Raw genomic sequence first — 25,421 nt, 5'->3', positions numbered from 1 at the left:
CTTTATTTTTAAAGTGAGTTGTTCACCTTTGCCCATACTTCGCACTCCTATCACGTGTTGTATTATTTGTTGCTGTAACGTTCTAAACCCCGCGCCCCATACTGGACATCTGTGAACAAGAGCTTTATAGCTCATCGGATTCCTCCTTCAGTATAAATATTCTGATTATCTTCCGAGTGACGTCAAAGGATCTTGAACGTCCGCTGTGAGTGAAGCAGACTGCGCGTCGCAGTAATTGTCAAGGTGACTACACCCGCAGTATTAACCAGGGCGGCCCGCTGGACATGAACCATTAGGCCACGTCATCATCATCATAATCAGCAACAGCAGCGGTGTTTAGTGTGTTGTTCTTCCCCCCGCACATCCGATTGGCACGGTTGGCTACGTACGGTGCGAAAGAAGTCTAACGTACAGTACATACAGCAGTGACAGCAGCGTCGACAGCAGCAATGCCGACATTCATTTCCAATTGAGTTGAATATTCACTCTGCTCAATTCACATCTTGGCCGTCTTCCCTCCCTCCCTCCCTCCCCCCTCTCTCCCCCTCTCTCCCCCCTTCTCTCCCCACCTCTCTCCCCCTCTCTCCCCACCTCTCTCCCCCCCTCTCTCCCCCTCTCTCCCCACCTCTCTCCCCCTCTCTCCCCCCTTCTCTCCCCCCCTCTCTCCCCACCTCTCTCCCCCCTCTCTCCCCCTCTCTCCCCACCTCTCTCCCCCCCTCTCTCCCCCCCTCTCTCCCCCTCTCTCCCCCTCTCTCCCCACCTCTCTCCCCACCTCTCTCCCCCTCTCTCCCCCTCTCTCCCCACCTCTCTCTCCCCCTCTCTCCCCCTCTCTCCCCCCTCTCTCCCCCCCTCTCTCCCCCTCTCTCCCCCCCTCTCTCCCCCCTCTCTCCCCCCCTCTCTCCCCCCCTCTCTCCCCCTCTCTCCCCCCTCTCTCCCCCCCTCTCTCCCCCTCTCTCCCCACCTCTCTCCCCACCTCTCTCCCCCCCTCTCTCCCCCCTCTCTCCCCACTGCACCCCCCCCCCACGATCCTCGACGCTAATTAGTGATGAGGCTTGGCACTCATTATCGGCGCGACAGGCCTGATGGATCGCCGCGCGCGTGAGCGCGGAAATTAAAATGAAGTCAATTACAGGAGAGTGAGAGAGAGTGAGAGAGTAAAGGAGAGAGAGTGAGAGAGTAAAGGAGAGTGAGAGAGTGTGAGAGTGAGACTGAGTGAGAGAGTAAAGGAGAGTGAGAGAGTGTGAGAGTGAGACTGAGTGAGAGAGTAAAGGAGAGTGAGAGAGTGTGAGACTGAGTGAGAGTGTATAGGAGAGTGTGAGAGAGTGAGTCTGAGTGAAGGAGAGTGAGAGTGAGACTGAGTGAGAGTGAGACAGAGTGAGACTGAGTGAGACTGAGTGAAGGAGAGTGAGAGAGTGTGAGAGAGTGAGACTGAGTGAGAGTGTATAGGAGAGTGTGAGAGAGTGAGTCTGAGTGAAGGAGAGTGAGAGTGAGACTGAGTGAGAGTGAGACAGAGTGAGACTGAGTGAGACTGAGTGAAGGAAAGTGAGAGAGTGTGAGAGTGTGAGACTGAGTGAGAGTGTAAAGGAGAGTGAGAGAGTGAAAGAGAGAGTGAGAACGTGAGACGGTAAAGCAGTGACTGAGAGAGAAGGGGAGTGAGCGAGAGGGCGAGTGAGTGAGCGAGACAATGAGAGTGGCAGAGAGTGCCTAGGAGAGAGCGAGCCTGCGAGTGAGGCTGGGTGGCTGAGTCGGTGGTTGTGGATCTGGCAGGGAGTGAGAGATGAACTGGTGGGGGGGGGGGGGTGTTAGGGTTGTGGTTGTTGTTGTGGTTGTTGGTGTGGTTGTTGTTGTTGGTGGTATTGTTGGTGGTGTGCCGACTTGGGATGCGCTCGGAGTTGGGGGTTCTGTGGTCTGGCTCTGTTGGGGGGGCGGGGGGGGGGGCTGCGAATGAGTGAGGGATGCTGCACGATGGTGGGTGGGTGGTGTGGACAGGAGGAGAGGGGGGGGCAGGAGGAGGAGGGCGAGGGGAGGTCTGGGGTGGTGTGGGCAGGAGGAGGGCGAGGGGGGGTCTGGGGTGGCGAGCTGCCATACCCACAGACGCCCCGCGGGAGAGTCCGTGCCGCTGGTTATCAATATACTCTCTCGTTCCGCTAATGGGTTTATGAGGCCAAACGGTCGCTTATCCCCCTTTGAGGAACCCCCCTCCCCTCCTCCAACCCCTCTTAACCCCACCCCCCCATCCCATGGAACCCCGGTTGGTCTCAGGTGGCGACCTCTCTTCAATACAACGGCCCCAGCAGACATCTGCTACGATTGCGGGGACAGCCATTAACCAGGAGCGATACCACGAAATGCGTGTGTGTGTGTGTGTGTTTCTGTGCGTACGTTGAACCTTGAGGCCTCGTGGCCTCAAGGTGCACATAGCCTGGCACAAGCGTCGTGGTGACGTCACCGCCACTTAGTGGCAGTTGTTGTTGTTGAACTTCTTTCGCACCGTACGTAGCCGACCGCGCTAATCGGAGGTGCAGGGGAAGGACAAACAAACTAAACACGAAAAGAAGTTAGAAATAATTGAGTCCTCAATCGAGATGATTAGAAGTGCATAGCTCCGGTCGTTTCTTAATAAGTGGAGGAAGAGCGTTGCATGGTGTGCGTGGCAGTAGGACATCGTATCTCGCCAAACTTTACCGTTCCGTTCTTTTTGGGGAAATTGTTCTCGCTTAACGCGTTTTTAGTTTATCGCCGCACTTTTCAGGAACGCATCTACCTCGTTAAACGAGGACCTACTTGAGCATCGTATCGTGTAACATTGTATTGTAGGAGACCTGTTATTAAATGGACACGGTATGTAACCGTGGTACCTAGGCACGTGGCCTGTAGTCCAGCACTGCCAGGAGAATGTGGTATAGCAAAGAAAGAAACGTGGACTCCATCTGTTACATCTGTACGGGATAGAGTTTCCCCCCGCCCCCCCCTCGGTTTCCTCCCACACAATCAATTAATTGGCCGGATATGCCTTCATATATTCAGGAGTCCAGAGCTTGGGCAATTGTCGGTGACATTTGGTCAACGCGAGTCTCCCGCTGCTGCTGTGTTGTCAGCGAGTAGCACCTATGAAGGCCGGCACGCCACACGAGATTGTGTGGGCGTCCAGCATCACCATGCCCAGCCGCCTTTGTCTCCCTAGTGGCGATGTTTATACGTCGCACCAGGTGCTCATTTGAGGCTGAGTTCACCTAGAGGACAGGCCCATGAATGGTTCAAATAATCGTCACCGGTGTTGGTTGCCATGAGCGGGAATCGAACTCGGGTTCGCAGAAAATAGGATCGCGGATAATAGGATTGCGGATCGTAGATAGTAGGATTGCGGATAGTAGGATTTCAGATAGTAGATTGCAGATAGTAGGATTGTACATAGTAGGATTGCAGATAGTAGGATTGTAGATAGTAGGATTGCGGATAATAGGATTGCAAATAGTAGGATTGCGGATAATAGGATTGCAAATAGTAGGATTGCGGATAGTAGGACTGCGGATAGTAGGATTGCAGATAGTAGGATCGCAGATAGTAGATTGCAGATAGTAGGATTGCAGAGAGTAGGATTGCAGATAGTAGGATCGCAGATAATAGGATCGCCGATAGTAGGATCGCGGATAGTAGGATCTGTGCCGGCTGGCACCTGCTCGGCCTTGACGGCCTCGCCGGAGGCTGCGGAGTTGGCGAAGGGCTCCTGGTAGTGGTGCTGGCGCTCGAAGGCGCGCTCCAGCGCCTCCAGCTGCTGCTGGGCGAAGGCGTCGACACGCAGCTGCTTGCGCCCTCCCGCGTGGGGCGCCCCCCCACAGCGACCCTCGCCCCCGTGCAGCGCCGCGTCCACTGTGGGTGTGGGGGAGACACAGGTGTGTGGGACAGGTGTGTGGGTGAGGTGAGTGAGTGACACACAGGTGAGTGTGGGTGAGGTGTGTGGGGGAGACACAGGTGTGTGTGGGACAGGTGTGTGGGTGAGGTGTGTGGGTGAGGTGTGTGGGTGAGGTGTGTGGGTGAGGCACGGGTGTGTGTGGGTGAGGTGTGTGGGTGAGGTGTGTGGGTGAGGCACGGGTGTGTGTGGGACAGGTGAGTGGGCGAGGTGTGTGGGTGAGGCACGGGTGTGTGTGGGTGAGGTGTGTGGGTGAGGTGTGTGGGTGAGGTGTGTGGGTGAGGTGTGTGGGTGAGGTGTGTGGGTGAGGTGAGTGAGTGACACACAGGTGAGTGTGGGTGAGGTGTGTGGGGGAGACACAGGGGTGTGTGGGTGAGGTGTGTGGGTGAGGTGAGTGAGTGACACACAGGTGAGTGTGGGTGAGGTGAGTGAGTGACACACAGGTGAGTGTGGGTGAGGTGTGTGGGTGAGGTGAGTGAGTGACACACAGGTGAGTGTGGGTGAGGTGTGTGGGTGAGGTGAGTGAGTGACACACAGGTGAGTGTGGGTGAGGTGTGTGGGTGAGGCGAGTGAGTGACACACAGGTGAGTGTGGGTGAGGTGTGTGGGTGAGGTGAGTGAGTGACACACAGGTGAGTGTGGGTGAGGTGTGTGGGTGAGGCGAGTGAGTGACACACAGGTGAGTGTGGGTGAGGTGTGTGGGTGAGGTGAGTGAGTGACACACAGGTGAGTGTGGGTGAGGTGTGTGGGTGAGGTGAGTGAGTGACACACAGGTGAGCGTGGGTGAGGTGTGTGGGTGAGGTGAGTGAGTGACACACAGGTGAGCGTGGGTGAGGTGTGTGGGGGAGACACAGGTGTGTGTGGGACAGGTGTGTGGGTGAGGTGAGTGAGTGAGGTGTGTGGGTGAGGTGTGTGGGTGAGGTGTGTGGGTGAGGTGTGTGGGTGAGGTGAGTGAGGTGTGTGTGGGTGAGGTGTGTGTAGGTGAGGTGTGTGTGGGTGAGGTGTGTGTGGGTGAGGTGTGTGTGGGTGAGGTGAGTGGGTGAGGTGTGTGGGGGAGACACAGGTGTGTGTGGGTGAGGTGAGTGACACACAGGTGAGTGATACAGGTGTGTAGGTGAGGCACGGGTGTGTGTGGATGAGGTGTGTGGGTGAGGTGTGTGGGTGAGGTGTGTGGGTGTGGTGTGTGGGTGAGGTGTGTGAGTCACACAGGTGAGTGAGCCACAGGTGTGTGGGTGAGGTTTGTGGGTGAGGTGTGTGGGTGAGACACAGGAGTGTGTGAGGTGTGTGGGTGAGGCACGGGTGTGTGTGGGACAGGTGTGTGGGTGAGGTGTGTGGGTGAGGTGTGTGTGAGTCACACAGATGAGTGAGACACAGGTGTGTGAGTGAGCTCCAGGTGTGTGGGCGAGACGTCGGGATGCATCGTCTGTTTCTTGTATCGCTTCTCCAAGTCATCGTCTCGCTTTGCCTGCACCTTTGCTGTCGCGTAAGTCACCGGAGTTGCTCTCGACGAGTGAGGAACGGCGTCGCGTTAAAGAGGCGCCCATTAATCGTGGGACGCGGTACGTTTGTATCAAAAAATAAAAAGGCCCGCTTTTCCTTCTTGTCCACGAGCGCGATCCCACCCCTCCCTCAATCCCTGCCTCCCCTCCCTCCCAGCGCTGAACTGCGATTCTCCAAGCCGCTCGCCCCAATCGACGAATTCCCCAGCTGATCGATGACGTCACCAGCTACTGTGACGCGTCACGCGCCCTAACTGTGACGCGCGTCGCCCGCGTGCTCGAGTCAGCCGCCGCGCTCTCGTAGCCAGCGGCAAAAGGAAGAAAAAAACACAGGGGTGGGGTGTGGGGTGGGGGGTGGTGACGCCGCTACATAGTTAACGTCGTGACATCTTTAGGGCCGTAACAATCTACGCATCCAACCCGTAGCGCCGCGCCCCCGCGGTGTGATGGGGTGGAGTGCGGGCGAGGAGAAATGGTATCGCCAGTGGTTGGGCTATAGTCTTGAGTGCGCAGGCGGTGAACCTGCGTCGTTGCCTATGAGTTGGAAGGGTGCCAGGTGGCCGCAGGATATATTTTGTAAACCCCTTGCCTGCTGGGCAATGTTGGTCTGTTAATCCGATTGGCTGATTGACTAAGACAGCTGTTTATCTGTGCGCGGAGACGCTGAGCTGAGCTCTGCTTGTACCCAGAATTCTCCGCGGCAAAGGAAAATGAGTTCGTGGCGTGGCACGGCTGTGTGCGTTGAAAAGGGTCCAATGGATGCAATGGGCGTGCTCTTGCCAATATCATCTGGCAATCCAGCTGATGTTGTTCACTTCACTAACAAGCCTGACTGCTGATGAGACCGCGGATGCTTCGACAAATGCTGCGTCATAATACGTGGCCGAGACAGCCTATGGACAAAGGCATGGCTTTACATTTAGACAGAATAGAGTTGTGTTCATATTCTTAGGTTTTTTCGGTAAAGTCAATCGTGCTGTGACGGTTCCACCTGAAGACGGAAGCTTGTGTTGCCTCCGAAACGTCGTGATTTTTATTTTATTTTTTATTTTACTTTGATTAATTTTACATTTTTACCTACGTGACTTTACCGAAAAAACCCAAAAATATGAATCCTTGCAGTCACGAAAGCTTCAAATCTAGAATTAGAGTTGTGTTCCTATGTCACGAACTAATCGTTGAGGGCCATTGTGTAGGATGGCAATGGCTAAAGAGAGAACGCCTCCTGCACACATTAGTCTCTCCACGTCATTTTTGTTTACACAATCAGCCGCATGAGCTTCAACATGCAGCGTCTCATAAGCAGTCAGACATCCTTGAAGCAATGCTGGCAAAACTGCCCGATGTTCATATGCGAGAGGATCTGCTGAGACGTGTAAAGCAATTGGTGATGCCGCTTGTGTTGGCAGTGGTGCGAATATCAAAATCGGTGGGCTAAAGCAGTGAACTATTTGTCTTTTGTCAACGTGACACTTTTTTTGCTGATTGGCCGTGTCGGGTGGTGGAGGGTTACGACACATTTATAAATAACGCGATCTAAACCAAAAACGTTGATTGTGAATATCAAAATCTCCCCAACGCGTTCGCCAATACCGACACTGCGTGTGTGGCATTACAAGGAAAAAACACACGTAATATTGTAGGCGACGTTTCGGGCAATGGGCCTGTTTCTATAGCACACAATTAGAGAGTAACTATTCACACGGCAATTTAAAAACGGGCCATCAGAAAGTTTGTTTTAAAAACCGAATTCTTATCAGGCCCCACGAAGTAACGCCCAATCTCCAACTCTTACAGCCCACCATGTATCTATGGCCTCTCTATTCATGCGCTATGAAGAAGGGTCATTGTCCGAAACGTCGCCTATTATATATTTGATTCATTTTAAAGCAACACGGTGTTATTATTGACGGACGCATTGAGCGTTTTGCTCATGCTGCCTTCCAAGGGTATCGTAGAATGCACTCCTGAGTGCAGTCGATAATGCTTCCTAGGAAAATGTTTTATATTTGTAAAAATATTTTTTAATATGAAGTAATGTTTACCGTCTGTATTATTATTAGCGCTATTACTGATGCCTAAATGAAGCCCTCATATTGCTCACACGAAAGAAATAACGCTGCCGGGAACGCATCCCAGATAATGACCCCTTTAAGTGCTCAATCGGTTAGGAACGCGTCTCGAGCGCTAAGCGAGGTCTGCCTGTGTGTCTACATATTATTTCCCATGGCAACGCGTAATGGGTTTGTGTGCGATATTACAATGACAAGCGGCGTGCCCACACCCCAACCATCCAGTTATCCCCCCCCCTTCCCCCACCTTCCCCCCACCATCACAATTCAAAAATTCGATTCAATTCGAGAACCAATCGATGTGGTAGCATCGGTCATCGATACTTTATCGCGATTCATTCATTCTCCGCACCCACCCACGCAGACAGAACGAGCGAGAGAGCGAACGAGCGAGAGTGAGCGAGAGAAAGAGCGAGCGAGCGAGAGAGTGAGCTAGAGGGGGGGTTCCATAGAGCCCAGTTTAAAAATAAATAAATAAATAAATAAATAATGTTTTTAACGAAATGATGAACGAAACAAAGTGCCGAATACACCGAGCATCTTCTTGTTTTCACTGAGAGCAAGAGAGAGAAGTAGCATTGTAACTTCTCACACGGCCCCCCTACCCACAACAACACCCAGAATCTGCGCCGTCCGTCCGTGTGATGGCGAGGCGCCTTGCGGGAGAGTTGCTGCCGCAGCTGCTCTGGCTCAGAGGGCCCACAGTGAATTCGCGTGCAGGGCACTTCGCAAATTGTGGTGGTGGGCGGGGGGGGGAGCGCGCTCCGATCGTCTATTCAGAGTGTTTGCGGTCAAACCACCCCCCCCCCATCTCTACTCCCTTCCTCTCTTCATATCTCTCTCACCCTCTCTCTCCTTTTTTGTGTTGTGCGCGGTGCTTTTAGCGCCACAGCGCGTCGATTTGTAGCGTTTATTTTCATTTGGTTGCTGGTGACTGTATTTCATATTGAAATCGCCTCCAGTGCAATTGCTGCTGGCGGCAATAAAAGTTGTTTAAAAGTTAAGTCTCTCTCTCCCCGTGGTCGCGTGGATTTTTCTCCGGGTCCTCCGGGTTTTCCCTCCACGTGTAGAAACATGCGTTTAGAGTATTTGGCTGCTATACATTTACACGTGACGAGCCATTTCGTTAGGTTATTATTCGTGGCCAGGTTGCTTCTAAAAAAGAGCTATATTGCTCAGTGGACCCTTACTTAGTAAAATTAAATTAAAAGTAAATAGTAATCTGAGAATAGGGTTGTCCCCTTTTATCTGGCAACAAAACAAGCGTTAAGATGTTAAAACACCAAACTGAAACCTTTTACAAGGAATCATGTCTGCATTAACCACAATGCTTGTGGTCAGAACGCGTCCTCTGGTCTAACACCTTTTTGTGACGAGGCTCAAAAGAAAGCTGTCTCTGGTGTGGACCAATCAGTTTCAAAGACAATGCATATATTATCAGAGTATGTTTTTTGTTTGCATTCTGACCACAAGTATTGCGGTTAATGCAGACATGATTCCTTGTGAAAGGTTTCAGTTTGGTGTTTGAACAACTTAACGCCTGTTTTGTTGCCAGAAAAAAAGGGGAACAACCTATTCTCATATTTTGGTACTGGCAAAGGAGGTCCCATGATTTTAAAGTAAATAGTAATCAGCACACTCGAGACTGCAGGCCACGAAGCGCCACGCTCGCACATTCGTCGTGCGCCTTCCCCGTAAGTTGAAGCAAAGGACTCAGTGCCAAGCCGATGAATGTTTTTTTTAAATCCTTTATATTAAGTTCGCTTGCTTGCTTAGGACCGTGCAAATCTTTCGGTCGTTTTTTAACCCACTTCCCGTGATCCAATCGAGCTGACATTTTCCACACAGACTCGTTGTGCGTGACAATTAATGTTCGTGAAATTTTTTTTCCAAAATTGTACACTTTTTAGGACAAAAATATTATATTTAATTACCAATTGCTTAATGGTGCAATGCAATCATCTGACCCATAGGTGGCAGCCATCTCAAGCCAGAGGACGAGAGGACTCTAGCCGCCACGCATATAAAGGATTTATAGTGAAAAACTTTGTTTTTACTGGTTATACTTATTTTAAATTCCCTTCTCTGTAATCGACACCGGGCTAGGAGGAGACGCGCGGCTGCGGGTGGCGATACCGATTCATGGAGGGGCTGGCGTCACGAAGCGAAGGACTGGGGGGGGGGGGGTGGTGGAGGGGGTTCGCTGGTGGGAAAGGTATTTGGGCAGAGCGGACCCCATTATTTTTTGTTCATCGTTTTAATTTTAAAAGTTGACGTCCGTTGGAGTGGCTCAAAGTCCGCACCTGTGTTGCCTCTCAGCCGGCCGACAATGAATCCCGGGGCTTGCTCACCTGGTCTCTACTCCCTCGCCCCCCACCCCCACCCTCTACCCCCAATCCTCCCCCCTCCTACCCCCACCTGGGCACCTCGCACTCAACTCGACTGCCAAGGAAATTAAAAACGGGGGTTGCGAAGAATCTACGGCGCTTCTGGATGTTCGAGTGCAGGTGGATTGCGGGGGGTGGCCGGGATTTCACGGCAGGGCACAGGGCCCGACAGCGTGGAGGAGTTTAAATTTCGATGTAAAGCTTTCGTGACTGCAGGGATTCATCTTCTTGGTTCTTTCGGTAAAGTCACGTAGAAGGAAAATAATACAATAATAAAACTAAAACATAATAAAATAATTCTCACGACGTTTCGGCCACAACGCAAGCAGCCGTCCTCAGGTGAAGAACAGGTCTGTCGGAAAGACAGCGTCTGAATGACAGACTTGTTCTTCACTTGAGGACGGCTGCTTGCGTTATGGCCGAAACGTCGTGAGAATTATTGTATTATGTTTTATCTTTATTATCTCCCTTCTACGTGACTTTACCGAAAGAACCAAGAATAAGTGTGGAGGAGGTTCAGGGCTTTTGGAACACGTCTTGGTGCATGCGATCAAGTAGAGGGGTGTTTTGCGGATGGGTGAGACGCGTGTGCGCAATGGAAGCTTCTGGTAAACAATTTGGGAATTTCATGGCAGGATAAAGGTTAAACCATTGCAGGTTTGGACTAAAACGTGGCTCATGGAATGTGGTCCAGACGTGATCAGGGCTAGACGCACTAATTGGGTACTAGAGGGGGACATTTTTCCTCGCAGTGGATTTTGGCTGCCATCGCACAAAGACGGTCACCGCCAGATGTGCTTCTGCGGCCGTCTGGAAAGCTCTTCCTTTCCGATATTAGGAAGCCACTGAAGCTATGCACTTTTTAATCATCCAGATTGAAAGCTCATTTCTTTAGAACTGCGTTTCATGTTTAATTTGTTGTCCTCCCCCCGCACCTCCGATTAGCGTGGTTGGCTACGAATGGTGTGAAAGAAGTTGAACACACAGACTTACATTTTCGACCTGGTAACACTGCCTTTCTCATTTCAGCTCTGCGCTCAGGAATCTGTTGACTTTCAGGTAATTCTGAGCACCAAGTCAATGTACACAGTCCTCGTCTGATTCCAGTTTAGTCTCATCTCATGTGCGGTAATGGCAATTGGCTCTGAATAACACAGTATACACATACACCACTTGTATATGTAACAAAGACAAAAATTCCCCCAAAAAAGCCTTAACAGACTGTTGGGACAAGTGCTGTTAGCGAGCACCAATGAAGGCCGGCACAGCACACGAGGCAGTGGGTGACCAGCACCACGCCCGACCGCCTTTGTATCCCCAGTGGCGATGTTTACACACCGCACCAGGTACTCCTTTGCGGCTGAGTCGACCTAGGGGAGGCCCAGGACCAGTTTGGCTAATCGTCACTGATGTTGGCCGTGAGTGGGAATCGAACTCGGATCGCCGGGTTCGTAGCGCAGCGTAGCGCTAACCGTCGCACTACCGCTCCCCACTCGTAGATACATACACACACACACACGACACACACACAACACACACACTAAGCACCACGGCGTCTCCCCGTACTTGCAGAGCAATAGCTACCTCCACCTTGCGTCGCGTAGAGATGGTTGCCACTGATTGGGGGTCACCTTGGCTCGACTACAGCTGGGCATCAGGGTGGTTGCGATGAGACGCGTGATGTCAGGAGCTTCGGGTCGCTGACTTTTAGGCGAGGGCCACGCTAACCCAAGACCTCGCCATGGGAATGCTTCCTCGCCGCTGGCTCAGCGTGAGGAGGTGCAGCGGAGAGGGCCCAACTTTCTGGGCCAATGGAACCGGTGAAAAAAAGCTTCACAGCTCGTCGGCTTCGTCCTGATCTAAATAAAGATTGTGATTGTCATCGGATTCTGAGCTGCCGAACTCAATATGGTATTCTTTTTTTTTAACTTACAGACAACGATCACAGAAAAGTTGGGAACGTTAGGGCGCCTGGTTGTGAGACGTAAGAACAGGGCGGGAGGGGCGATGTTGGAATTCCCCTACCGCGTAGGTTTGTCGCGGTCACTCTGCAGCACGTGGCACGGAACATCGGACATTGTGACGAGCAACGATGTTGGAATGTTTTTGTCGGGGGGGGGGTTGGGGGGGGGAGGCGTCAGGTGTGAGCTCGTACCCTCGTCTCGCTTCCTCTTGGCGTCCCCGTTGGCCCGGGGGATGCCCAGGATCCCGCTGATGGAGTAGGAGCTGGGCCCCAGGGAGCTCTCCACGGGCGTCATGGCCCCGCTGGACACTGCAATACACGGGGACCACACGGAGACCACGTGGAGGCCAGACGGGGACCATGCGGGGACCACACGGAGACCACATGGAGGCCAGACGGGGACCATGCGGGGACAACACGGGGACCACACGGAGGCCACATGGAGGCCAGACGGGGACCATGCGGGGACAACACGGGGACCACACGGAGACCACATGGAGGCCAGACGGGGACCATGCGGGGACCACACGGAGACCACACGGAGACCACATGGAGGCCAGACGGGGACCATGCGGGGACAACACGGAGACCACATGGAGGCCAGACGGGGACCATGCGGGGACAACACGGGGACCACACGGAGACCACATGGAGGCCAGACGGGGACCATGCGGGGACCACACGGAGACCACACGGAGACCACATGGAGGCCAGACGGGGACCATGCGGGGACAACACGGGGACCACATGGAGGCCAGACGGGGACCATGTGGGGACCACACGGAGACCACATGGAGGCCAGACGGGGTCCATGCGGGGACAACACGGGGACCACACGGAGACCACATGGAGGCCAGACGGGGACCATGCGGGGACAACACGGGGACCACACGGAGACCACATGGAGGCCAGACGGGGACTATGTGGAGACAACACGGGGACCACACGGGGACCACACGGAGGCCAGACGGGGACCATGCGGGGACAACACGGGGACCACATGGAGGCCACATGGAGGCCACACCGGGTCCATGCGGGGAACCACACGGGAACCACACAGAGACCACACAAAGGGGACCACACGGAGACAAAATGAAGACCACACGGAGACCACACGGGGGACACATGGAGATCACACAGTGACCACACGGGGCCCACGCGCGGACCACACGGGGACCATATGGAGACCAGATGGAGACAAAATAAAGACCACAAGGAGAGAACGTGGGGGACACATGGAGACCACGTGGTGACCACACGGGAACGGTGCTCGGCTCTCGCAAACCAAGCGTCGTTGTAGGGCCCCAGGAAGCTCGCTATCGTTTCACGACATCTCTTCTGCCATCGTCGTCATCACCATCGCCAGTGATGGAAAATCCCCTGCTGGATGAAGGCCTCACCATCGGCACAGTAACCTCCCTGAGGGTCCCGCCGCGATGTATAACACCGCACCAGCACGCGAGGAGCTGATTATATCGCTCCATCTCCCCGTCGGATGTCCTCTCGGATCCCATGGCTACCACTCTGTCTCGACCATCGTCCATCATCCCTTCTGAGTGACAGCTCCTGCCCAAGCCCCCTTGTTTTTATTCTCAATTCGGATGATGTCATTAATCATGCACGTGGTCTCTAATCCACGTGTCCGAATGTATCCAAATGCCCATGGTGGTGAGATATTAACTACGTCGCCTGGTATACAGGAGGTTGTGGGTTCGATCTCGACCCTGATGCCCCTGGATATTTGGAGTTTGCGTGTCTCTCTCTCCCCTTGGTTACGTGGATTTTTCTCCGGGTCCTCCGATTTTCCCCTCCACAAAATGTACAAACGCGCGTTTAGAGTATTTGGCTGCGATACATTTCCACGTAATAAGCCACTTCGTTGAGCTATCATTTGTGGCCAGGTCGTTTATGAAAAAGAGCTATATAACACTCAGTGAGCCTTACCTGGTAAAATAACAATAATTGAGTTTAGTTTTATCCCAGTAGCGTCCTTCACGAACCTCCTCCACAGAGGCCAATCTTGACACCGCTGGTACCAAGCCATCAGCAAGTCCACTCGGCTCCAGAACATCCTTTACCGCATAGGTGGGGAACTTTGTTTCTGCCAAGGGCCATTTGGATATTTATAACATCATTCGCGGGCCATACAAAATTATCAACTTAAAAATGTGCCCGTTATATTTGGTCAAACATTTAATTAACTCGCCCCTAATGTGATGGGCTGGAACTGCTTCTCTTTGGCGAGGCGTGTGATGTTAGCTGCTATTGATGATGTTGCTACTCGCAACTGCTTTTCCAGGTTTGCTTCTAGATGTATTTAATTTCGAGTCCCGCCTGCGGTTGCCTTGACAGGGCCACACCAAATGATTTCGCGGGCCTTGTACGGCCCGCGGGCCGGACGTTCCCCACCCCTGCTTTTACCGCATCACCTCCATGTCTTCTCTAGCCTGTACCGTGCCCATTTAGGCCCCTCTAAGTGGCCAAACAGAAGCTGCTGGGCATGCGGGCAACGTGACCCAGACAAACACAGCTTCGCCTGCAGGGGGATCTCACAGATGGAACTGTGCTCAGATCTTTCAATGATCTGTGCGCTCCTCACACTATAATCCAGTCTGGTTAAACAAAGACAAAGATCCCCCGTATAGTTTTAACAGACTCTAGTAGCAAGTGCTGTTAGAGAGGAGCTATGACGGCCGGAACCGTACAACGAGGGGATTAGTGGCCAGCACCACGCCCGGCCGCCTTTGTCTCCCTCGTAGCGATGTTTACACCCTGCACCATGTATTCGTTTGAGGCCGAGTCGACCTAGGGGAGGCCCAGGACCGGCTGAGATAATAATCGTCACTGGTGTTGGCTGTGAGCGGGAATCGAACCCGGGTCGCCACCCACACACACACACCTATGGTGTGTCCACTGGGTAGTCCTTGTCCTGGGCTGTCTTGAGGGCTGGGATGAAACGGCTGCTGCACCTTGGTCCGGATTATCCTGGGAGTGGGGGGGGGTGAGGAGGGGGGGGGGGCAGAGGCGAGAAGGAATATTGACAGGAGGGGGGGGGGGGGGTACCACGCCGTCTGTCATTGCCGTGGTGACCGCAAACTCGCCACGCGTCCGTGTGTAACATCACGAGCGAAAGCAAACGCGGGTTGCCCCCCTCGCTTTACGCGGGTTCCCTTTGTGTGAGTCGATGCTCTTCGCGCGGATAACCTGCGTCTACCTAAAGATTCGCTGAAAATGCGGTTTGATTTCACTCCTGATATTGCCTTGTTTCATATTAATAGAGCGCCTTAGCAGCTCAAAGGCGCTCGATAACATAGCAAAACAAAACGGTAACAAACATGTCGTGATTTAGTTAGCAGGGGCAGTGCATGGGCCGATGAATGAGTGACCCTAACAGAGGGGAGGGGGGAGGGGTCACGAGAGGGCTACAGGGGAGGGACGGGACCGAGTGGAGGGGCGAGGGGAGGGGAGAGGAAGGAATGGGCGACGGAGAAGAGGTGGCGAGGCTTTAAGGAAGGAACAGAAGGTTAAGAAGGCGGACTGCTTCATGTACAGGGGGGGAGTGTTGAGTCTATGGGCAGTGTTGAATCTATGGGCAGTGTTGAGTCTATGGGCAGTGTTGACTCTATAGGCAGTGTTGAGTCTATAGGCAGTGTTGAGTGTACGGGCAGTGTTGCATCTTTGAGCAGTGTTGAGTCCATGCGCGGTGTTGAGTCTATGAGAAGTGATGTGTCCATGGGCAGTGTTGAGTCTATGGACAGCGTTGAGCCCATGAGCAGTGTGAGTCTATGGGCAGTGTTGAGTCTATAGGCAGTGTTGAGTCTATGTGTAGTGTTGAGTCTATGGACAGCGTTGAGTCTATGGGCAGTGTTGAGTCCATGAGCAGTGTGAGTATATGGGCAGTTCAGACTTGTATTTCTTCAACAATTGTTGTTGGATAACATCGGTCTGGAAAACCCATAGGCCGATTAACTTAATTAAAATGCGTAAACATGCGTAGACATAGAGCAGAGTTCTCCTTATAAAAATATAAACTATAAATATAATCCCGATAGAGCAGGCGGAAGGGGGCCCTGCAATGTCCGCGAACAATATGAATCCCCGTCACTGCGAGCATCTTAGCCGCACTAATCAGGTTCTAGAGGGGACTTGATCCACCCTGACAAACAAGTAAAACCACGCAGCGCCACGCTCAGTCTGTTCCGTCATTGCTCGGGCCTCTATAACTTGGCGGACACGCACGATATGAAAATTGTATTTATTTTGCCAGGTAAGGCCCACTGAGCTGCTATATGGCTCTTTTTTCAGAAGTGAACTGCCGACAAATGATAGCCCAACGAAGTCGTTTATCTCGTGGAAATGTACAGCAGCCAGACACTCTAAACACACGTTGACTCTCAATGTAGAGGGAACGCCGGAAGGACCCGGAGAAAAATTCACGCGACCACGGGGAGAGAGAGAGACGCAAACTCCAAACATACAACAGGCATCAGGGTCGGGATCGAACCCACGACCTCCTGTGTACCAAACGAGGTAGTTAACATCTCGCCACGGCGGGGCCCCGCATATTTCAAGCGTTATTGTTGAAGAACGCGCCACGAAGTTGCAGGCTTTAATAGGTGCTCGCAAACAGCATGTGTCACATAGACGTGCACTTGACTCCGACAGTCGATGTTCGGCTACAGGGTGTTTGTGAGTGCGTGAAGGCGCTGTTGTTTGGATCTTCTTGTCACGAACCCCACCAGCCCTGTCACTCCCTTCCCCACACCCAGTGCCCCCCCCGATCCCCCCCCCTCATGCCCCCACCCCTATCAGCCCCTCCCTCCCTCCCACACCACCACCCCCCCCCCCCAATCTTGCAAGCCATAAATGAAGCGTTGGCCGTGATCGATACGGCAAGGATATAAAGATTTATGTGCGCGCGCGTTTGCGGCAAGCCGGGAAATTACAAGCAAATTTGCTGGAGTTATGGTGGTGGTGGTGGGGTGGGTTGGTGAGAGTGCTAGGGAGAGAGTTGCCTGCGGAGAGAGAGAGGACAGAGAGAGAGAGGAGAGAGACAAAGACGTCGAGAAGAGATACATAGACACGCACGGATAATACACGCGTAAGAGAAACACAAACAAAAAGAGCTGTTAGCGAGCACCTACGAAGGCCAGAACGGTACACGAGGGTGTGTGTAGCCAGTACCACGCCCGGCCGCCTTTGTCTTCCCAGTGGTAATGTTGACACTAATTTGAGGTACTAATTTGAGGCTGAGTCGACCTAGGGAAAGCCCAGCACCGTTTCAGATATTCGTCACTGGTGGTGGCCGTGAGCAGGAATCGGCACTCAGGTCACCGGGTTTGCAGCGTAGCGCGCTAACCACCACACCAGCGCTCCCCCACGATAACAAAGATCCCCCCCATTTAGCATTAACAGACTGTTAGCGAGCACCTATGAAGGCCGGCACGGCATGCCAGCACCACGCCCGGCCGCAGACACACAGAGACACACACACCGAGACAGAGACACAGAGAGACACATACCGAGACAGAGACGCAGACACAGAGAGATGGGGGGAGAGGTACAGAGAGCGAGAGACAGAGAAAGAGAGATTTTAGTCCGAGTGCAGTTATACCAAACAAAGTTTGGTGAATAATAAAGTCGCTGGCATCGCCCGAACACAGGATGCACATTGTGACTCAACGCCGCGTTTACAATGAAATTCAGTTCTGGTTTATATAGAAACACATAGACACTCACTCACACACCCATACACTCACTCACACACCCATACACTAACTCACACAGTCACTAACTCACTCACACACAGATATTTACTCACTCACACACACTTACTCACACACACACAGACATCAACTCACACACACAGACACGTACACACACAGACACTTACCCACTCACACACACAGACACTAACTCACACACACACACTAACTCACACAGTCACTAATTCACACACACACACACTATCTCACACACACAGACACGTACACACACAGACAATAACTCACACACAGAGACACTAACTGACACATAGACAAACTCACACACACCGCCTCTAACTCACGGACAAGTACACACAGATGCTAAGACACACACACACTTACACACACAGACACAAACTCACACACATAAACTCACATACACCGCCACTAACTCACAAACACAGACACGCACACACAGACGCAAACACACACATACACACACTTACACACACAGACACTCACTCTCACACACACACACAGACACAAACTCACACACACAAACTCACATACACAGACACGTACACACAGACGCTAACAGACACACACACACTTACACACACAGACACTAACTCACACACACAAACTCACATACACCGCCACTAACTCACACACACAGACACACAGACGCTAACGCACACATACACACACTTACACAAACAGACACTCACTCACACACACACACAGACACAAACTCACACACACAAACTCACATACACTGCCACTAACTCACACACACAGACACGTACACACAGACGCTAACAGACACACACACACTTACACACACAGACACTAACTCACACACACAGACACAAACTCACACACACAAACTCACATACACCGCCACTAACTCACACACACAGACGCTAACACACACATACACACACTTACACACACAGACACTAACTCACTCACACACACAGACGCTAACTCACACACACACACAGACACGTACACACAGACGCTAACACACACATACACACACACACAGACACTAACTCACTCACACACACACAGACGCTAACTCACACACACACACAGGCACAAGGTCACAGACACAAACACAAACTCACAAAGCCCACCCGTATAGCCTAAACAGATTCATACTGTCAGGTTTTTTTTCCGGTAAAGTCACGTAGGTCAAAAAATAAAATTAAAAGTTAATAAAAGTAATTTTATTTCCATTATTACTTTTATTAACTTTTAATTTTATTTTTTACCTACGTGACTTCACCGAAAAAAAAAATCTGAGAGTATGAATCCTTGCAGTCACGAAAGCTTCAAATCTAGGACCTAAACAGATTATTGGGGCAAGTGCTGTTAGCGAGCACCTACTCTATGACGACCGACAAGACACACGAGGGGGTGGGTGACCAGCATCACGCCCGGCCGTCTTTATCTCCCTAGTGGCGATGCTCACAGATCGAGACAAAGTCGGCCGGGCGTGGTGCTGACCACCCACCTCCTCGTATGCCGCGTGCCGGGCTTCATAGGTGCTCATAATCAACGTTTTTGGGTTTAGTTCGCGTTATTTATAAATGTGTCGTAACCCTCCACCACCCGACACGGCCAATCAGTAAAAAAGTGTCACGTTGACAAAAGACAAATAGTTCACTGCTTTAGCCCACCGGTGTGTTGAAGAGTGAAACCACAACATTCATAGGTGCTACTCGCTAACAGCACTTGCCCCAACAGTCTGTGAGGCTATACGAGAGGATCTTTGTCTTTTGGCCGGTATCGGCGGGCGAGCGGGGAGGGTGGGGGCGTCTTAAGCTACAGCCCCGTCTCCTTCATCTCGCCTTACGGGGTTCATCTTCCTTCCTCTCGCTGTATTTACCCTTTCACATGTAAATCGGTGCTACCGACACCACGGGGCTCATCTGCCGATTGGCAAACGCGACGAACAAGACGGGGCCTTGTGCGCGCGCCCCGGGTTGGCGAGCACGTCAGGCACGTGGAAATCCACTTTCGTATCGCAGGTTCGGGTTGAGATAGCGGGATAACGCAGGTCTATTGTGCGCGGTTACCCGAAATCATGTTTAAATTCATAAAGATTCTGAGATAGCTGTGTGGGTGTGTGTGTGGAGGCTCGTGAAGGACGCTGCTACTGGGCAGGCAAGCGCTCCTCCAACAACAACGGAGGGAAGAGGAGCGATGCTCACAACAAAGAATGGAGCACCGGGCGGATAAAACACAGCACGGACCCAGCTGGTGCATCTATCGGTTATCTCAGTGAGCCAACCCATGTCACCTGGGTTTGTACCGTGACCTTCCTATCAGCGAGCCTTCGACGCTTCACGTGGCCTCAAAGTGCACCTGGACTGGCACAGGCGCCGTCGTGACGTCACCGTCACTTAGTGGCAAATGGCGGTAGTTGTATTCCACGTGTAATGTGTACACAGATACAACACGTGTACACGCACACGTGTTGTATGTGTGCGTGTACACTTGTTTGACTTGACAGCGTTAATTGCTTGGCGCGTCACGTGGGACGTACTCTGGTCTCATCCAATAGAAAAGCCTCGTGTCATCCAATAGAGAACTTGCGTCTCATCCAATAGAGAATCTGAGTCTTATCCAATAGAGAAACTGCGTCTCATCCAATAGATAATCTGAGTCTCATCCAATAGAGAACTTGCGTCTCATTCAGACCATGGCTTGCAAACCGTGGCAAATCTCAGGTTATGCCTCTTCTGACTTATGGAGTCTCACTGTCAAAACGGTGTGGTTGGGTTCGACATGGGTTAAGACCTTCATCCAGCAGTGAATAGAACACGGCTGATTATTGTTGTATTATTGTTACTTCGCTTGTTAACCCAGGAAAGCCTCAGTAAGTCTCACAACTCGTATTCTCAGGAGGGTATTGCCAAGTTTGTTTTTGAAGGAGGGTGCGACCTTGCAATGAATGTGTGTACGTATGTAGAACTTCTTTCGCATCATACGTAGCCAACCGTGCTAATCGGAGGTGCAAATCACAATACATTAATTTGAAGGTCAACTTTCAGAATTTGAATGCTTGGCTGACTCCAGCAGGAGAACACACAAAGCAGGGATACAGCACACAGACTCCACGCAGAATTCTAGATTTGAAGCTTTCGTGACTGCAAGGATTCATACGCTTAGGTTTTTTCGGTAAAGTCACGTAGGTAAAAAAGTAAAAATAAATAATAAAAAACAATAGAAATAATAGAAATAAAATAATAAATCACGACGTTTCGGAGGCAACACAAGTCTCCGTCATCAGGTGGGAACCGTCACAGCTAAATTTACTGTATCACTTGTGATTTGCACCTCCGATTATTATTTATTTTAATTTTTTACCTACGTGACTTTACCGAAAAAATCTAAGAGTATGAATCCACGCAGAATGGCACCCGAGTCAGGAATAGACCCCAGGCCCCTTAATGCTGGAAGACGCGAGGTTACACCACCTCGCTACCTTGCCACCTAATTATAACCATGAACCAAAGACAAAGAGCCACCGTTTAGACTTGACAGACTGTTGGGGCAAGTGCTGTTAGCGAGCACCTAATGGAGGCCAGCATGGAACACCAGGCCCGGCCATCTTTGTCTCCCCCAGTGGCGATGTTTACACACCGCACCAGCTACTCGCTTGAGGCTGAGTCAATCATGACCCCACTCACCCACGTCACTCACAGCCATCAACAGGTCAACACGCGGGATCGGTGGCGCAATGATTAGCGGCACTGCGCTACGAACCCGCCAGATACCCGAGTTCGATTCCCGCTCACAGTCAACAACACCGGCAGTGACGATTATCTGAACCGGTTGGCGACGTACGGCGTGAAAGAAGTTCTCCGTAATACTGTACATACACACATACTCGCTAACAGTACTTGCCCGCCACGGTCTCTTAATGCTACACGGGCCTTGGGGTGGTGGTGTGGGATCTTTGTCTTTGTGGGGAGGCCACCATCCAGCAGCGGATAGACTCTGGGCGGAGCACCTGTTGATGGAGGAAACGCTGGGAACGCTGTCGGGGTCGCACACCGCCTCGGCGAGCAGGCGGTCCCGGATCTCCCAGGCGAACATCGTGGGGTTGTGCCGCTTGTACTCGGCGATCTTCTCCACCACCTTGGGAGTCGCCACCTTGGGCTTGGAGCCGCCAATGACGCCCGGTTTGATGCTGCCCGTCTCGTAGTACCTGGCGGGTCACGCGCAAGGCGCGTCATCATCGGTAGCGGCAGCAGTAGCTGAAGTGACTGCTGCTGCTGTTGGCTGTTGGCTCCATCTCGTTCAGCTGTACAGGGGGGTTTCCTACTACGGTGGAGAGATGTTGACTACCTCGCCTGGTGTACAGGAAGTCGGCGGTATGATCCCCACCCTGACGCGGTGCTGCATATTTGGAGATTGCGGTGTCTCTCTCTGAAATTTTTCTCCGGGTCCTCCGGTTTTCCCTCCACGTTTAGAATCAACATCACGGGTGTAATTTATTTGGCTGATAGCCATTCCGATAATAGAGAGTTTTGGGTTAGATCGCGTACATATAAATGCGTCGTTAATTGTCCACGTGATAAGCCACTTCGTTCAGCTATCATTTGTGACCAGGTCGATTCTGAAAAAGAGTTATATAGCTTAGAAGGCCGACCTGGTAAATTTTATAAATAGTTCATAGTTGAACTTAGTTTATATTAAAAGCAGAGATGGGGTGTGTAAATCCAAATAAATCCAGGGTTACAGACTTTTCTTGTTGAAATAGGCACTGGTTATGCAGTCGGAGTAACATATGCAGTGGCAGAAGCCATAGCAGCAATATCTGTTGCAGCAGCAGCACCTGTATCCTGAGCAGCAGCCGTAGTTGTAGCATTAACAGCAGGATAAGTTATACCAGCAGTAACAGCAGCAGCAGAATCAGTAACAGCGATAGTGGCTATAGCTTAGATTGAAACTCTTGTTTGGAGAACTGCTTTTTGTGTTAGCACGGTTAATATGTACGGTGCGAAAGAACTTCCACAAACACAAAGCAGCAGTAATAGCAGCAACAACAGCAAGCAGTTGGAGTAACATCATCAGAATCAGCACCATCATCATCATCGTCGTCATTTCCATCGAAACAGCCTCTGCTCAAAGGGAAGTCGCTCCTTCTCTGCTGCTGCTTCCGCGTCTGGAATGTCATCTCGCTGCCCCCCCCCCCCTAGTCCAAGTCCAGACCTCCCTGCTTCATCTGCAAACTCGAGACCGATTTCGACTCGTCTGATCCTCATCAGCAAGCCACCGCCCTCGCTCAACCCCCGCCGCCCGACTTGTCCGTCCTCCCATTCTCTCGTCGCCCATCCCAACATTCGTTTCTGCCCCCACCCATCTCTCTATCTCTCTCTCCGCCAGTCCGCCCGCCCGCCCGCCGGCCTGTTTACTCTTGTCCGCCCACACGCATTCTCGTCGACCCCTCTCCTTCCACCCGTCCATCAGTTCGCATCGCGTTCCCCACGCGTCCGACCGTCCGTCTGTCCACTCGCACCGTCCAATTGTCCGCCCACCCGCCCGCCCGCCCGCCCGTTCGTCTTCCTTTCCGCCCGCTCATCAGCGCGCCAAGTTTGTCCACCCGTCCATCTGTCCGCACGCCCGCCCGCCCCGCTATTCCACCAAACTCTAACCCCCGAGTTTCACGGTTGGCTACGTACGGTGCGAAAGAAGTCCAGCGTACACATACACACTGCTCACATCCCCCCACTCCACGCACCGTTCATCTGCCCCCCCCCCGCACAACTACGTCCGTTCTTCCACCACTCCGCCCACCACTCCGCCCACCTGTAAGCCACTCCGCCAACAACTCTCCGCCCGCCTCTCCTGCACTCGGCACACACCTCTGCCCACACCTCTGCCACTCTGTCCACACCTCTGCCCACACCTGTGCCACTCTGCCCACACCTCTGCCACTGTGCCCACACCTCTACTCACACCTCTGCCACTCTGCCAACGCCTCTGCCCACACCTGTGCCACTCTGCCCACACCTCTGCCACTCTGCCCACCCACCCTCCCACCCTCCACCCCCATCGTCCGTCCGTCCGCCGACCTGCCGAGGATCTTGGAGACGCACCCGTGCGACACGCGCAGCTGGCGCGAGATGTCGCACGGTCGCACCCCGCTGTGCGCCAACTCCACGATCCTTTGCCGGACCACGTCCGGCAGCGGTCTCCCGTTCACGAACACCCCGCCCAGCTGATTGACCCCGCCGTGCCCTGCGATACACCCAGTGGGGGTGGGGTGAGGGGGGAGGTGCAGGGTAGGGGATGGGGTGGACACGGAGGCGACAGAAAGGTAATATAGCGGTTGTTCTGTATTCACGAATTTGGCCGTTTAGTATACTCGACTCATCAGATAACACGAAGGTTGCTGTAGAAAAAAGTCTCACATCTCCCCCCCCCCTCCACGTGTGCCGCTGGACGGGAGGTGATAGTATGGCTCGGTCGCGTCATCGGCATCAGCCGCGTCGCGCTGGGTGTGGCTTGTAGGGGGTTTCCCGCCTTCGGGAGGATGTGGGGCCTAACGCCGCGTTGGAAGCTGCCCGAGTAATCGACCACGAATAAAGTAGTCGATGATTATTTCAGTCGATTGGTTCACTTAAGCGACCAATAGTAGTCCCAGCTCGACGCTACAATGCCCGCCCTTTAGTCAATTTGTGCTATGAAGAAGAGCCATTGCCCGAAACGTCGCCTATTGTATATCTTTTAAGGTGTAAACAAACGGCGTTATTGAGGAACGCGCTGATTTTTCCGTCTCAATCAGAGCCTGCATTTACGATATAGTAAGACAAAGACCGATCTACCGTATAGGCATCATAGGTTATTGGGGCAAATTCTGCTAGCGAGCACCTATGAAGGCCGGCACGCACGGCACACGAGGGGGTGGCTGGCCAGCACCACGCCCGACCGCCTTTGTTTCCCCAATCGCCATTGGGGCAAGTGCTTCTTTGCGAGCGCTTGCCCCAATGGCGAGGAGTGGGTGGCCAATGTTTAACACACGGCACCAGGTACTCATTTGAGGCTGAGTCGACCTAGGGGAGGCCCAGGTCCGGTTCAGGTAATCGTCACTGGTGGTGGCCGTGAACAGGGCATCGAACTCGGGTGGCTGGGTTGGTAACGCAGTGTAGCGCTAACCGCTACACTACTGCTCCCCAACAAAAACAACAACCGCCATTCGCCACGAAGTGGCGGTGACGTCACCACGACGCTTGTGCCAGGCTAGGTGCACCTTGAGGCCACGTGAAGTGTCGAACGCCCGCTGGCAGGAGGTCACGGGGCAGACCCAGCAGGTGCCACAGGTCGACTGACTGAGACGACTGGCTGATGCATAGAGTTACCCCATAGAGTTACACACTACCTGCTACTCCTCATTCATATGTATGCTAATATAAGTTATAAACACGTTAAAATTATGATGTTAAAAACAGATCACATTTTCACGTAACTTACCGCAATATATGACAAATATTAAAAAATCGTATTTCAATACAGTTGTTTTTAAATAGTGATGATAAGAATAATTAATTAACGGCCCTTTGTCAATCCACTGCTGGATGAAAACCTCTCGACGCCGTACCGGTCATGGGAAGTTGTTTGACCATACTTCACCACGCTGGTCACTCACTGATGTTAGCCGTGGTCGGGAGTCCGACTTGTCGCCCGCGGTCGATGCCCGCTGCAGTGCGCTAACCGCTGCGCCACCGCTCCTCCCCCCCCCCATCTCTCCCCACGAAACATGATTACATAGCAAATGCATTGTTACGTACAGACTTCTTGCAATACGTTACTGAATATAAAATAACAAAACGTTACCGCCATTACCGCATTAGAAGATTCGCTGCCCC

General features: G+C 52.4%; 1 protein-coding gene across 1 annotated transcript in view; it reads right to left on the bottom strand.

Moving 5' to 3' along the window:
- Positions 1 to 25,160, bottom strand: part of LOC144946575 (paired box protein Pax-2a-like) — a 32,837-nt gene extending 7,677 nt beyond the window's left edge. The window contains exons 1-6 of the mRNA XM_078875590.1: positions 25,154 to 25,160; positions 23,628 to 23,793; positions 21,560 to 21,757; positions 14,730 to 14,815; positions 12,023 to 12,139; positions 3,677 to 3,870 (exon numbers count right to left, since the gene is read on the bottom strand). Coding sequence (XP_078731716.1) covers positions 3,677 to 3,870; positions 12,023 to 12,139; positions 14,730 to 14,815; positions 21,560 to 21,757; positions 23,628 to 23,793; positions 25,154 to 25,160 — 768 coding nt within the window. The remainder of the gene's footprint in view (positions 1 to 3,676; positions 3,871 to 12,022; positions 12,140 to 14,729; positions 14,816 to 21,559; positions 21,758 to 23,627; positions 23,794 to 25,153) is intronic.
- Between the last annotated feature and the right edge of the window lie 261 nt (positions 25,161 to 25,421).

This window comes from Lampetra fluviatilis, chromosome 41, assembly GCF_964198595.1.
Source record: "Lampetra fluviatilis chromosome 41, kcLamFluv1.1, whole genome shotgun sequence".
Classification (NCBI taxonomy): Eukaryota; Metazoa; Chordata; class Hyperoartia; order Petromyzontiformes; family Petromyzontidae; genus Lampetra; species Lampetra fluviatilis.
This window is presented reverse-complemented; position numbering and strand designations above follow the sequence as displayed.